At 43.0% G+C, this 16,161-nt stretch overlaps 1 protein-coding gene across 2 annotated transcripts in view; it reads left to right on the forward strand.

The window, feature by feature from the left end:
- Positions 1-16,161, forward strand: part of RIC1 (RIC1 homolog, RAB6A GEF complex partner 1) — a 129,026-nt gene that overhangs the window by 53,973 nt on the left and 58,892 nt on the right. For both annotated transcript variants that reach the window (XM_063455100.1, XM_063455101.1), the window contains exons 4-5: positions 5,312-5,419; positions 6,751-6,893. In XM_063455100.1, the coding sequence (XP_063311170.1) occupies positions 5,312-5,419; positions 6,751-6,893 (251 nt within the window). The remainder of the gene's footprint in view (positions 1-5,311; positions 5,420-6,750; positions 6,894-16,161) is intronic.

The following is a 16,161-nucleotide window of genomic DNA, read 5'->3' on the forward strand; positions in this document are numbered from 1 at the left end:
CTTAGTTAATCCTGTAACGTGTAGCCAGATGAATAAATACAGAGTTTCCACCTACCCATCTGTAATATCAATTAGCTTGTTTGTATATGCCTAAACAGAGTTAGAACCTTCGATAGTCCACAAAATCCTATGTTAATAATACAATTCTAGGTGTATTTATAGTTCTGTAAAATGTTACTATAAATTCAACTATGGGTTGAATGTGCGTTACAAGCTAACAGAGGTGGTGAGAGAGTAACTGTAGTAAACGGAGGGTGTTTTGGGGGAATTCTGAGGCATTTTCTTTGGTATGAATATTAATAAGTGGACAGTTGTTCTTGTTAAAGGGTCCTTTAATGCCTAAGGTATGCTCTTTTTGAAAAGCATAGAATTCTGTCTAATTCTATATATTGTGCTAGCAGATTTACTAGCAAATGCATAAATTACTACTTATGAACTTTTAAAAGTTTGAAAAATAAAATAAAATTGCCAAATCTGGCTTTATTTTCTTTTGGCAAAATCAGATATGTGTTTGCCAATAAATGAAAATTCATTTCTTTGTGATTTGAATGAATATGCTACTGTTAGTAATACAAATGTGTTTTGCAATACAGATTATTTTTTTTTTTATCCCAAACTCTCCAGATTATTTATTTACCTTTCTTTCCTTGATGTGACCACCATCAGTGACCTCAGCTAATTCGGTGCTTCCCCATACATGTCAACGTACTGTGAATGCGTGCCTATACTTTTGTCAGTCGGCATCTCTTCATAGATGCATTAACTCATTGCATCTCTATGGGAAGCATGAGCAGTGCATGAAGCATTGACTGTCGGCCCTGCAAAGATTGCAGGACCGAAACAGAAAGGACCTTTAGTAGCTGTCTAGCTGCCACTGGAGATGTCCTTAGGATGCTATGTAAACACTTTGTTTTCTAAAAAGAGGCACTGTTTACTAGGGATCGACCGATATTGATTTTTTAGAGCCGATACCGATACCGACATTCTGTCAACAATCAGGCCGATAGCCGATATAATTTGCCGATATTCTGTACATTTACCATTTTGGAAAATAAAAACTATTTCTAAAGGTAAATGCACAAACTATACATGCCACGTGTAGTGGATGCAGTGTGTTTAGACAGGGGAGCTGTGTGTTTGTGTAGTGTGTGTGTGTGTGTGTGTAGTGGATGTAGTGTGTGTGTGTTGTGGATGCAGTGTGTGTTTGTATAGTGTGTGTGTTGTAGATGCAGTGTGTGTTTGTATAGTGTGTGTGTTGTGGATGCAGTGTGTGTTTGTATAGTGTGTGTTTGTATAGTGTGTGTTTGTATAGTGTGTGTTTGTATAGTGTGTGTTTGTATAGTGTGTGTTTGTATAGTGTGTGTTTGTGTAGTGTGTGTTTGTGTAGTGTGTGTTTGTGTAGTGTGTGTGTTTGTGTAGTGTGTGTGTTTGTGTAGTGTGTGTGTTGTGTTTGTGTAGTGTGTGTTTGTGGATGCAGTGTGTGTTTGTGGATGCAGTGTGTGTTTGTGGATGCAGTGTGTGTTTGTGGATGCAGTGTGTGTTTGTGGATGCAGTGTGTGTTTGTGGATGCAGTGTGTGTTTGTGGATGCAGTGTGTGTTTGTGGATGCAGTGTGTGTTTGTGTAATGTGTGTGTTGTGGATGCAGTGTGTGTTTGTGTAGTGTGTGTGTTGTGGATGCAGTGTGTGTGTTGTGGATGCAGTGTGTGTGTTGTGGATGCAGTGTGTGTGTTGTGGATGCAGTGTGTGTGTTGTGGATGCAGTGTGTGTGTTGTGGATGCAGTGTGTGTGTTGTGGATGCAGTGTGTGTGTTGTGGATGCAGTGTGTGTGTTGTGGATGCAGTGTGTGTGTTGTGGATGCAGTGTGTGTGTTGTGGATGCAGTGTGTGTGTTGTGGATGCAGTGTGTGTGTTGTGGATGCAGTGTGTGTGTTGTGGATGCAGTGTGTGTGTTGTGGATGCAGTGTGTGTGTTGTGGGTGCAGTGTGTGTGTTGTGGGTGCAGTGTGTGTGTTGTGGGTGCAGTGTGTGTGTTGTGGGTGCAGTGTGTGTGTTGTGGATGCAGTGTGTGTGTTGTGGGTGCAGTGTGTGTGTTGTGGGTGCAGTGTGTGTGTTGTGGGTGTGTTGTGGGTGTGTTGTGGGTGTAGTGTGTGTGTGTGGATGCAGTGTGTATTTGGCTAGTGTGTGTAGTGGATGCTGTGTGTATTTGTCTAGTGTTTATATAATGAAAGCAGAGTGTTTGTGTAGTGTGCGTAAAGTGAATGCTGGATATGCTAAATGCAAAGTGTGTGTGTGTTTGTGTAGTGTGCGTGTATATAAGGAATGCAGAGTGTGTGTTTGTATAGTGTGTTTGTGTAGTGTGCATTATATAAACACACTACACAAACACACACTGAATTATATAAACACACTACACATTACAAGCCCGGCGGTCCTGGGGGGGGGGGGGGGGGCAGGCAGCAAGCGTTTACTCACCTCCCAGCAGCTCCTCCAGCTCCCCAGTGTAAGTCTCGCGATCAGCGTGCCGCGTTGCCATGGTAACGCATGGCAACACTCTGACGGCTGCGGGTCTCGAGAGAGTTACATTGGGGAGCTGGAGGAGCTGCTGGGAGGTGAGTAAGCGCTTGCTGCCTGCCACCCAGGACCGCCGGGCTTGTAATGAGCCTGGCGGTCCTAGGAGGTATTATCAGCAATATCGGTATCTATATTGGCCGATACCGATATTGCCGAAAATACCGAATATCTGTCGATTATATCGGTAAAATCGATAATCGGTCGATCCCTACTGTTTACATTGCTGAGACTGCAGGGACAGTGTATTTGCACTATATTAAAGCGGCACTGTCATGCCGAACTTACCTTTCCTCAATCTCTTCCTCTTCTACCCCTCTCTCAGGATCTGTTCTTCTTTTCTTCCTGTCTTCTTTAGTTTTCTTTAAAACCATAAGACAAAGTAGGGACTCTTTGTCTTATGGGATTCCTCCGCTTGACCAGCTCTGACCAGCGGAGGAGCAAAGTGTGCTTCATTTCCGCTGGTCAGAGCAATTTTCCCATGATCCCTAGCTTTCCTCCCTGTTCCCACAATGCTTCCTGTCAGTATTGCCGAACGTCCTGTCACTTAGACAGAACGCCGGCAAAACTGCCGAATTGCATCCTAACAGAATTCTCCATTGGTGTTAGGATGCAATTCGGTACTTTGTTTGTATCGGAATTTCATTCTAATGAATGAAACTCCGATCCTATTCATTGCCGCGGCTGTAACTTGCAGCCGCTTAGTAGATAACTCCCTAATTCCCACGGTATCAGGGAGCTATCTACTAAAAGGCTGAAAGACCTAAATTGGTCTTTCAGCCAAATTTACTAATACTAAGTAAAGATTACTTAGTATTAGTAAATAATATGCCCCTACTCGCTATACCGCGAGTAGGGGCATGTCTAGTAAGCAGTGAGCAGCCTGTGCGACGGGTTTATGGATTTTTATTTGGCCTTTTGGGGGGCTGAAGTAAGAAGAATTTAGAAAAAAGAAGACGTCAAATGGTAACTTTAATTTTTTTTTTTTACAGGTTAGTTATTTTATTCCCCCCTCACTATTTTTAGGGTGAGGGGGGTAGGTAGGGGATAGAATGTTTTGGGTGGGGGGTGACTAGGGGCTTGGGACCCCTAGTCACCTTGATGGGGGGGGGGGGGTCATTTAGGGCCCCCACCCACCGCGCAAGGGTGGGGGCCAGGGGGGGAGGACAGTAGGTCCCCCCCCCTTATTGTTTTATTAGGGCCCCCACCCACCGCTCAGGGGTGGGGGCCGGGGGGGAGGACAGTAGGTCCCCCCCCTTATTGTTTTATTAGGGCCCCCACCCACCGCTCAGGGGTGGTGGCCGGGGGGGAGGACAGTAGGTCCCCCCCCCTTATTGTTTTATTAGGGCCCCCACCCACCGCTCAGGGGTGGGGGCCGGGGGGGAGGACAGTAGGTCCCCCCCCTTATTGTTTTATTAGGGCCCCCACCCACCGCTCAGGGGTGGTGGCCGGGGGGGAGGACAGTAGGTCCCCCCCCCTTATTGTTTTATTAGGGCCCCCACCCACCGCGCAGGGGTGGGGGCCAGGGGGGGGGGACAATAGGTCCCCCCCCTTATTGTTTTATTAGGGCCCCCACCCACCGCGCAGGGGTGGGGGCCAAGGGGGGAGGACAATAGGTCCCCCCCCTTATTGTTTTATTAGGGCCCCCACCCACCGCGCAGGGGTGGGGGCGGGGGGGGACAGAAGGTCCCCCCCCCTTATTGTTTTATTAGGGCCCCCACCCACTGCGCAGGGGTGGGGGCCGGGGGGACAGTAGGTCCCCCCCTTATTACCAGTTTTTTTTTTTTTTTACAGTGAGCAGCCACAGGCTGCTCACTGTTTAGTGGACATACCCCTACTCGCGGTATAGCGAGTAGGGGTATTGGGGAGATTTTAATCTCCCTTGTCCTATTATGGGGGTCATATTGACCCCCATAGAGTGAGGGGGGACATGGGAGGCTTAGGAAGTGGCGAGGAGCACTGCTCCCTGCCGCTTCTATAGTTACATATTACAAGGAGGGAGCTGCACGCCGGTAGCTCCCTCCTTGTAATAAACTGAAGGAACAAACTAACACTGATACTCAGTGTTAGTTTGTTCATCTGATTTTTTCTATTCATTCATTCGTCTGTCTGATGAATGAATGAATAGATGAAATTCCCGTTCGCATGTCCAGGTGTTTCACTGGGCATGTGCGGGAATCTCACAGTCTGTGTAGTGTGGGTAGATGACGTGTCCCACAGGGACTTCACCTACCCACACAAAGATGGCGGCGCCCTGAATAAAGATCGGGGCAGAAGATAAAGAATTAAAAAGAGGTAATGTGGGGGGCTTAGGGGCATTTGGGGGTGACTAGGGGGTCGATTGGATGTAGTGGAGGCGGGAGGGGGGTTAAAAAAAAACGGGATTCGGCATGACAGTGCCGCTTTAATAACTACCACTAAATTAATTGTTGCTTAGAATGTCTTTTTTGATCTTTGTTCCTTTTAACCCTTTAAGGGCCTGTTGTTATCAACACATTGCAATTAATGTGTTAAATATTTGCTTTTCATTAAACATTTAAACGGTTAATTTAAGGATGTCTGAGGTTTGTTCTACTCCCTGTGGAATTTATGTGACTAAGTGCTTGTACTACAAGCCTCCATGTTTAGGGACTTTTAGTTTGGCACAGAACTTACCACCATTGATTTTAACACCACTCTGTTCTTTATGGGGTCCCTTTAATACAGTTTTCTATATTATTTGCTCTTTGTTTTTGTGTATTTCAGAGGGAGCCCGCACATCAAGTTGATTCCACATTACAAGGAAGAACAGTGTGCTCCAGCACTAAATTTGGAGACAAAAAAAGTTCTTGATTTGCAAGCACCGATCACAAGGTATGAATGAATGTTTCATGCCAACTGTTTTTAATAACCTGTACAAGTAATTTATTAGTTGTTCCTTGCCAGTGGCTCTGTGTGTATTGGGTTTTGCTAAAGGGTAATGCCACGGTTTTCAGTCTTAACCCCTTAAGGACACATGACATGTGTGACATGTCATGATTCCCTTTTATTACAGAAGTTTGGTCCTTAAGGGGTTAAAGCTTTTTACTCCATTTACCATTAGCTATCTTAGACATAATCAGTGAAGTGGTTATGATTATGTCTAAGATGGCTTATGCTCTGTTATTATGCTCTTAGCAAGTGGTCTTTGTGTCTGGAGTCTGTATGTGCAGGATTTTACTATGAAACGCTACACATATGATATTTTAACCTTTTGCTGAAAAAGTTTAAATCTACCTCCAGCAGCATTATTGGAGCTTCATTAGCCAGACTGGAACAAGAGTTCCAGGTTGGTTATTGTCAATTCTGTGCATATTTCTATGCAAAGAGTTGCATTCATTGGCTGAGAGTTATCAGCTCGTAATTCCAGCCAGTGAATGACCGCAAAATCGATATCAGACTTTTGCAACTCCACAGAATCCTTTTGCATTTACTGGCCGCAGAGGACCCTTGGCACCTGGCGGATACCCAGGTAAGAGAGGCAAGCTGTTGCAAAATGATTTGCCCTTTTACTGACATCATACTGTACTGGCATCATAACCAGTACAGCTGGCTTTAGTGGTTATGATGCATTGAGTAACCCTTTAAATGGACATTCCAGTCAGCCACCTATGATTTGCTTTTTGTAGATAATTTACTAAAAGAAAAAGCAAAAATTATATTTGTAAAATTATAGTCAGTTTAGAACTTCCCTGTATTGTAGAGGATCTGATCCTCCTCATTTATTTCTTATTTTTAAATATGCAGTCTGTGATCTTTAATATATTTAATTGGGGTTTAGTGGGCTAGGAACACACAAGCTTAGCAGCAAGTGTTCTTCATTGAGTTATTTCACTCATGCAAATGCTGGATTGCGTATATACTCCAAAAATACATTTGAAAAAGATATTCCGAGCATAGGGATTGGTGAGATTAGGACAACTGACCACATTTCTGGTCAGGGTAATTTTGGACAAGGTGTGAAACTAGGGTATATACCAACCAAGCAATTTTGTTTTTTGTTATAGAAATCAGGAAAGGCTTAGAACTTTGAACTGTAACATACAATCAATGTTGTTTGTGTGCCCAGAGTATCCCTTTAACAAGTCCTTGCATAATTTTGTTAATTGTTTAGTGTAAAATTTTAAATTACCACTTACATTTATTTCGGTAATTATTTCCTTCAGCATACAGTCAATGGTGGAAGATCTCCTTGTGGCCACAGATGACGGTCTGCTTCACCTTATTCACTGGGATGGCTTGACAAATGGCAGGAAAGCCATCAACATTGGTACAATACCATTTTCTGTCGACTTCCAACCTTCTAGAGGTATAGTGGCTTCTTATGAGTGCTTGCAATCTCTGTAATGGAGCTTTAATAAGAATGGTATGATATCAGTAGTATGCGATTCTATTGGTTGCTCTTGCACTCTTTTGTGTGTAGAAGGCAACCAGTAAATCTATAATCTCTTCTAAGCCTGGTGAACCAAAACTTATTTTGTTTTGTATGTAGTTTACAGGCACATAATGGCTTACACCACCATGTTATTAGCTTATTTAGCTTTTTATTTCTTCCTTTATTTTTGTCAGCGGAGCAAGTTTGGTCTGTTCACCTTTCTCCCATTTTTCCCCATAGTTTTTTTTCTTCTTCTCGTTCAAAGTACTGTGGATTTATGCCACTAAAATTCGTCATTGTAAACATATCTCTAACTGCAGTCCTACTTTTAAATATTTCTGGTCGCTTTACCGGACTATGAAAAATATGGAGAACATTTGGGGTAAGGGGGTGCTTTGTGTACCGTATGTCTCTTATATTTAACATTGTTGTCCTCCATTGAACTGCTTGCTGTTCTGTGCGAGGGACAAGGTAAGCAGATTACTTAATGCAGTTGGATTATTAAACCCTCATAAACTGCTCACTGGGTAAGGGATATTGAAGGGAGTCTGGGGCAGCTTCCTCTTGTAATTTAGCACTTAAATTAACAATCTAATTACAGGAACAATATTTAATTACCATGCTTTTGCAGTTCCTTGTAAATATAATTGATTTTTCTTTTCCTTTTTGTCAACCCCAGTGGCCCAGTATATAATGATCAAAGAAGTATAGTTTCAACATTTTACTTTATTAATGACCAAATGCAAATGTCAGAATGACAATTGGTGAACACTGTAACGCTATAAAGTTATAAAGTATTTTCGCTAAAGCATTCCGTTTTGTACGAACGGTTGTGTTGATGATGTGAGCCGACTGTATTAGAGTCCACCGTTGGTGCTGGCTGGTCTCACTCTAAGCAGTGAGAGACCCCTTTTTTGTATTTAGGTTACAGCGGTACATGTGTGCTAGTTAGATTGTGGATGGATTATGAAAAACATTTATTTATGGTTTATACAAAAATAAAAGTCCTACTCTAAGAAACACCACTTCAGCAAGGCTGCTGCTGATTTGAAAAAGCCATGTAAGTTTTATTAGATGTCAAAATCGAGTAAAATTAGTAGTTTTTTCTGTTTATAGTTTTGCTTTTGGAAATCAAAGGTATCTTAAAGGCATATACTGTAAGCATCAAAATAACTTTAGCTGAGTGGAGTGGTTTCGGTGTATAAATAATGGTTCTGTAGTATCACTGCTTTTCTTCCCCTGCATGCAGCCTACACATTTTCCTGTAATAAGAGATCTAATGTTTCATCTTCCTTTATTGCAGAGTCTGTTTCATTTAGAATTGCATGTCTCCTGTTCTGTTAATATCCTGCAGGAGCCATAGCTAACTTTTAGTTAAATGGATACTATAGGCACCAAACAACTTTACCTTAATTAAGCAGTGGTGGTGTAGAGATCTTGCCTATGCAATATCCCTGCTTAATTCTCTGCCATTTAGGAGTTAAATCTGTACTTTTTGTGCATCCCTAGCCACACATCCTTGCTTGAGACTCACATAGCCTTTCTAAACACTTATTGCAAAGAGAGATCTATTAATTTTTATTTTCCAAAAATTCTGTTTGATTTAGAATTTATCTCCTGCTCTCTTAATTGCCTGCTAGATCACGCAGGAGCGTCTTGTGTGTGAGTAAAGTTCAATTTTTTATTTTTTTTTGAATTCTTTATTTTTGAGTGCATGAGTAGACAAAACAGCTCACTTTGCCACAATAGCATTTGCAAGCATCAACATAGCACATTGTTATTATAATAATGGCGTTTGAGCAATGCACATTTTTATGTATAAACGTAAAAACAGAACATGAGTTAACATCGGTTGCCTTTTACAATTAAAGTGACTATCTTAATCTGCGCTAAATCAGCAGCATGGCTAAGTTATAAGAACCGTGGCATGAAATGATTAGAAAGAAGAACAAAAATAAAAGCATAAAGGGGAACAAATAGCAACGCTTATCTGTGTTAGGCTAGTTACTTTAGTGACGCTAAAATAGTAGCAGTGTGCTAATGCGCTTTGCCTTGTGGTCGTAGCCGGCCTGTGTGTGAGGTTTACACAGTGTGTCGCTCTTGTGGGAGTTATTGGAAAGCTGCGCATTTTAGGTAATCTTTCTTTGAATGAGGCAGTTGTAAGGACGGTACATAAGGAAGATCAGGGAGTGTTGTTAGATAAACAGACATCACTGTCGTGACCGTAGTGTACCTTTATAAACTCCAGCAGGCTCCAACCTCATTGTACAATAATAATAGTAGATGGAAAACAAGCTGGTTATCAACTGAGAAAGAAATATTAAATGTCGGAGAACAATACCTCTAAACATAGTAATACGTTTTGAAATGTGTTGCATTTCACAGCCTGAATATACTTGTCAAGCTTAGGCTTCGTAGTACATCCCTGGTAAGGCTAAGTGGCTAGTCTAAGAATTAGAAGAGTGAAGGCCAGGTTAACCTAGTGCACGTTATATGTCTCTATGAGTTTACATTAGCGAGTTCAGGCTTGCTATTCATGAGTGTGCTACCAGAATATGTGAATGCAAACATCAGGGTGTTTCAGGCTATATATACGAAAAAGTACAATAATCACTTAGATATAAACAGTATTAGAGTAATTCAACAGGCTGATATCCACCCTATGGCGCACACAGCACCGTGTACTTGTTTGCTGCGATTGCATGGACTTCAAAAGAAAAATCATAACAAACTTATTTACATTGAAAATATGAAAAGATGTGTTAGCTAAGGCATTAGGTAGAGTCATTGGATACCGGGCATCCCTCGAGTTTGTAAATAAGTCTGAAAAACTATCGGGTGCGGTTAGTTGAAAAGACTGAGTCCGCCCGTGTGGGTAGAGAGTCACGTAACAGTAATATAAAAAATAAGGAAAATAAGAATAAATTATGTCCGTGATGCAACATCATCACTGGAGAAGTTCTCCTCTGCTACCTGTGTAGAGTCCTATGCAGACGGTCGACAGGGGGAAGTATGGTATGCCCGAAATTGGGTCCAATCTTGCTGAGCCCAAGTTCATGTAGTGGCTGTCGCATAAGAGTTTGCAGTGGGTCGTCGGGGGACAAACTCCGGTGCAGCGGCTGCGTTCCTCCCTAGTGGGCGCGTGGGTCCGGCCGTGCCTGTCCCTGTGGCGGGTGCAGTCGTGGGTAGTTTCAGTAGTTCTAGTTCCTCTGTGGCCTCCTGCATGGTATGGACTGTGTGAGAGTTGCCTTCTCTGTCAATCTGAAGGGTGCGCCCTGGTCCCCAGCGGTACCGGACTTGGTGTAGTCTCAGGAGGGATGTAAATGGGCCCAGGGATCTCCTCCACGCCAATGTCCCCCCCGAGAGATCAGCAAAGAAGGAAAGTGTCATACCCTCAAAGGTAAGTGTTGGTTGGCCTCTAACAGCTGCCAAGATTGCCTGCTTGTCACTGATGGACTGGAACCGTACTATGAGGTCTCTTGTGGCGGTAGTTGGAGCTCTCGCAGACTTTGGCAGGTGGAATATGCCATCGAGGGTGATTGCTTTGGCTGATTTCGGGGTCACTAGCGTGGCGAGAAGTCTCCTTGCCAGGTGTGGTAGTTCCGCCTCTGGGATGGAGTCCAGGACTCCCCTAAGTTTTAGGTTGTTGCGGCGAAGTTTGTCCTCCTGGGAGGCCAGTTGTTGCTCGTGGAGCAAGGTTTGCTGCTGTAGGCTGTGTATTGCCGCTTGTAGTTCAGCAATCTGTGTCGTGTGAGTTTTAACGGTGCCCTCCACAGCTCCCAGCCTGGTTGTGATGAGTTTAAAATCCCCTCTAAGCAGGGCCACATCTGCTGCTATCTTTCTATGGTGGTCTGCCATGAGTTCCCCTATAGCCTCCATTGTCACTGGGGTGGGGGCTTTCATGGGTGGCTGTGTTTGTATCAGCGTTTGTACCTGTGTGGTCTCGGGCTGTGGGGGGTCCCCATCCTCTCCTTCAGAGGTCCCATCCGAAAAATCGGAGCATCCGCCATGCATGGCTGCCATGTGCGCTCCGGTTGCGGCCTGTGCTTGCCTCCACAGAGCACCGATATCCATGCTTTGTCGGGGTTTTTCGGCTTTCACCTTTTTAGTTTTTCGACCCATTGAGGTTGTGTGGGTCTCGATGGGTATCTGGAGCGGTGTTTTGAACTGTTTGCTCGTTGTATAAGGGGTTTGGTGGCTCAATTGTCGGGAGCTCCGCTACCATGCGACCGTCCGCTTTGCCCGCTCGAGTAAAGTTCAATTTATAGAGCAGGAGATAAAAATTTCTAAAATAAGATTTTGATAATTAACCATTTTTCCATGTAGGCTGTGTGAGTGACAGCCAGAGAGGCGTGGCTTGGTCTGCAAAAAAGAGAAACAAATGGACAATGGTCCAGTCAAATACTTTTCCTTGAGTAGCATTTGATTGTTCATCGCGAGGGAGTCTGAGATATTAGACATGGCATGGAAAATCGGATAACTTTACAACTTATTAAATAGTTTTTGTTTTTTTTCGTTTAGTTTTTTTTGTGCTTACAGATTTTCTTAATACTGTATAGTTTGAATTACATTGTAGGTAAGGTACAGTTAAGTGTTGTTGGTATATGGACCTCATAATATAAGGTGCACTGGATATGCAAACATAAAATGTCCCTGCCGTTTAGAGCTTACAATCTAAATCAGGAAGTATATGGCTTGTTTCATGATATTATCTTTATTGATTTTGAAACTCCATGGTTAACATTTTGAAAATGCTTGGTAGGAGAGCATTTCAATTCTAAACCACAGATAAAAAAATGTTTTGTAATAGAGCTGAAATGGTAAAAAGTGCAATTGGTATACACAGAGTGTATTTAAAAAAAATAAATATATATATATTATTAAGAATGCCTGGAATCATCCTCTTCCCTCCCCACCTACCCGCTCCCCCTGTTCTTATCTGATGTCAGATGTAATTTGCATTACATAATGCATTATTACATAATGTAATTATTACACATTATTACATAATGTTTACATAATTTGCATTAACCAGCCCAGGCTCTTGTTCCAGGCTTTCTACTGATGCTGTTAGAGGTGGAATTACACCACTGACAGCAGAGGGATTAAACTTTGAATGCGCAGCATTTAATCGCAACCACTTCAAATCAGTGAAGTGGTCATGGTGCTTTGAGTAATTCTTTAATTCTAAAACAATGTGGTTAGAATCAAATTAAGTTAAAAGGGAACTAGTTCATTTGTTTTTAATATTATGGGGCAGAGGTCTATTTTAGCTCTCTATCAATCTTTGTTATAAGCTCTGTCCCCTGGCAGTCAACCTACAGTAAGCCTATATAGAAGAGAAATGGAAAAAAATGTATCCTCTTCAATGTTTGCATTGACAGACATAGTTTATAATGCTTGTTAAATATTTGTAATATAGTATTAATATAGTGCTAATATTTCTAACACTAAAGTGTCCCTCTGCTCCCCACCTGGTCCCGTCCCGGCTGTGAAAAGATTAACAAACACCTCTTTGTCACAAATCTTACTCCAGTACTGATGTCCCTCTGAGCTGGGTCATGTTCCTCCTTCGCCAACGTCAGTCGATGGGGGGACCTAAGATGCCTTTAGGCCTTCCCCATAGAAAAGCATTGACTTAAAGGAATGCTGTCGCCACCAAAAGCAACTTTAGCTTAATTAAGTAGTTTAAGTGTATAGGTCATGCCTCTGAAGTCTCACTGCTCAATTCTCTGCAATTTAGGAGTTAAATCACCTCCCCTGGTTGTGACTCACACAGCCTGCATTAAAAAGAAAACGGTTTTACTTTTAATCAGATGTTACTTTATGTGTAAGTTTTGTTTTTTGTTTTTGTTTTTATCTACGTATCTGTAATTTAAAATGTATTACATACAGGAGGTTCCTGCCGAGTCTAGCAGGTTATTAACAGAGCAGGAGATGCATTCCAAATTAAAATATTAATATTTAAATAATAAAATGAACAGGTTATGCCTGGGTATTGTCAATGCTTAGAATGTCAGCTTGTTTAAGCTGGACCCCAGCACCTTATGTTCCTATATGTCCTACTTGTCTGGTTGCAAATACTTGTTTTAGTCCACCTATTTTACGGTGCTGTGTAATTTGTTGGTGCTTGATAAATAATATGGTTGCTCAGGGCCGGATTAACATAGGGGCTGATGGAGCTGCAGCTCCAGGCCCAGGCCCATGGAATAGGCCCATTGAAAAAAAAAAAATATTTTTTTTTTACATTTTTTTTTTTTTTTTTTTACACACACACTACTCTTAGGTTTGCCACCTGACTGGTATTTTACTGGCACAGACGGTATTTGAGACTGGCTGGCCGTGCCGGTATTGCAGTAATACTGGCAATACAAATGCAGGTATTTTTCTCAGAATAAGTGGAGATTACTCTGCAATACCAGCACCGGCCAGTAGGGGTCACTGTGTGTGGAGAGAGGCAAGGATAGGAAGTTACAGCATATCCCCATAGACATATAATACCTAGACGCCGCATTGATCTCGGGGGGCCATGAAATGCGGGCGCCATTTTGGGCCGGTCACCCAGTGTGGTATTATATGTCTATATATTAGGACTTCTGTTCCTAATTTTTTTTAATTTACTTTGCCTTAGTGACAAATCTCACTTTAGTAAATAGTGATGTGATTGTTTGTTCTCCTATTCTCTTTATGCTATCTCCATGCGGACTTCAAAGTGCAAAAGACAGAGATGACAATAATAAAGAGTTGTAAATATCTACATTTTATTTTGCACAGTTCCAAAATCCATATTAGTTAAAAATAGGTGAAAAGTAAATACATTACAAATCAGGCAAAGATCCAGTCCCAGTTTAAAACATGTATATTAAGATGATAGATTGTGGGGTTAGTTCACTAAACTTATAATTTTAGCAAACCTAAATCCGAATGCAACGCATAGTTTCAATCAGGAAATTCAAATAATTTCAATGTATTGAGTAAACTTAGTCGATAACGTAAATAACCACAGAGGTCTTAAAGTAGCAAATGTCAGTTAATTTTATTTAATATCCCAGGATTAAACATCATGCTACTGGATCTATACACCCTCCAGGTGGATTTTAAGACTAACCATGTTTACTTTGAGGACCTTGCTCTGCAGATCATAGACATGTGTATGCTGCAGATCACACTGTGACCGATCCAAGTCAATGCGGCGTCTAGTATTTTATGTCTATGCATATCCCTGCCTCTCTGTACTACTCACTGATCCGTGGGGACCAGCAACACAGCACAGAGTCCAGACAGCAGCTCGACAGCTCAGATAAGTGAGGGATGGGGGGAAAGGCAGCAGGGACACATGGGGACACTGAGACACTAGGGGATACATGTGGACACTGAGACACTAGGGAACATATGGGGACACTGAGGCACATGGGGACACAGACACTAGGACACATGGGGACACAGACACTGAGACACTTGGGGACACTGAGACACTTGGGGACACTGAGACACTTGGGGACACTGAGACACTTGGGGACGCTGAGACACTTGGGGACGCTGAGACACTTGGGGACGCTGAGACACTTGGGGACGCTGAGACACTTGGGGACGCTGAGACACTTGGGGACGCTGAGACACTTGGGGACGCTGAGACACTTGGGGACACTGAGACACATGGGGATGCTGAGACACATGGGGACGCTGTTTCTCCCAGTGTCCCCCATCTAGTGTCTCAGTGTCCCCAAGTCTCCCAGTGTCTGTGTCCCATGTCTCTATGTGCCTAGTGTCACCATGTCTATGTCCACAACTGTCCCCAAGTGTCTGTCTCCCAGCCAGTGTCCCCTAGTCTCCCAGTGTCCCCTAGTCTCCCAGTGTCCCCTAGTCTCCCAGTGTCCCATAGTCTCCCAGTGTCTGTGTTCCCATGTGTATGTGTCCCTAGTGTCTTAGTGTCCCCAAATGTTTCAATGTCCCCATGTCTCCCAGTGTCTGTGTCCCTAGTGTCTGTGTCCCCATTTCTCCCAGTTTCCCTAAATGTCTGTGTCCCCATGTCTCCCAGTGTCCCCGGGTCTCTGTATCCCCAGGTCTCAGTGTCCCCATGTCGCTCAGTGTCCTAGTGACATGGGGACACACTGAGACATTGGGAGAAATGGGAACACTGAGACACTGGGAGACTAGGGGACTGGGCGACATGGGGACACTGACACTGTGATACATAGGGACACTGAGACACTGGGTGACTTGCGAGACTGAGACACTGGGAGCAATCCATCTATACAGCAGAATCAAAATGTGAGTAGTTTGTTGGTGATTTTACAGATGTCACTCTGATGTCACTCCTTGTGATTATTCAAAGGATTAAGGCTAGTATTTTGTTCCAAGAAAGGTGGCAACCTAACTACTCTTCACATACTCTTGCTTAAAGTAGCACTATAGGGTCAGGAACACAATCATGTATTTCTGACCCTATTATGTTAAAACCACCACCCTGCCCCCTTCTTGCCTCCCTAAGTATAGTAAAATATAACTTGTATTCAAGTCTGCAGCTGCTGGCTCTGCCTCTGAACTGACTGTCTGCTGACATCATCAGAAGTGGTGGTCTGAGCAAATTACAATACTTCCCCATAGGATTGTCTGAGACTGTCAACTAGGCAGATCAGGGGCAGAGCCAGCACAAGTCATAGCCCTGGCCAATCAGCATCTCCACATAAAGATAAATTGAATCAATGCATCTATATGAGGAAAGTTCAGTGTCTGCATGCCGAGGGTGGAGACACTGAATAGCAGTGCTGCACACTAGGCAGTACTGCCTCAGGAAGCACTTCTAGCAGCCATCTAAGGAGTGGCCAGTGGAGTTATTTTCTCTGAAAAGACAGTGTTTACTGCAAAAGGCCTGAATGGAATGATTCTACTAACCAGAACAAATACAATAAGCTGTAGTTGTTCTGGTGACTATAGTGTCCCTTTAAGTTTGGAAGCTTAAGAGGGATGTATGGGAACAAAACTTGTGTGGACTGGCTGACAATAAAATTAGTTTAGGTAATGCAGACGTTGGTCTCTCTAACACTGTGACATGTCCCCATTCATCTACACTCACTACATACACCTTTTATCTGTCTCAGACTATATACCAGGAACTTCTGCCTGCTAGTTAGAAGGTAAGGAGATGAGTGGACCAGCGAGTGCTAGGGGACAGTCCTTAGAAAGCATTGAGTGAGCGCAT

The sequence above is a fragment of the Pelobates fuscus genome, chromosome 5 (genome assembly GCF_036172605.1).
Source record: "Pelobates fuscus isolate aPelFus1 chromosome 5, aPelFus1.pri, whole genome shotgun sequence".
Lineage (NCBI taxonomy): Eukaryota > Metazoa > Chordata > Amphibia > Anura > Pelobatidae > Pelobates > Pelobates fuscus.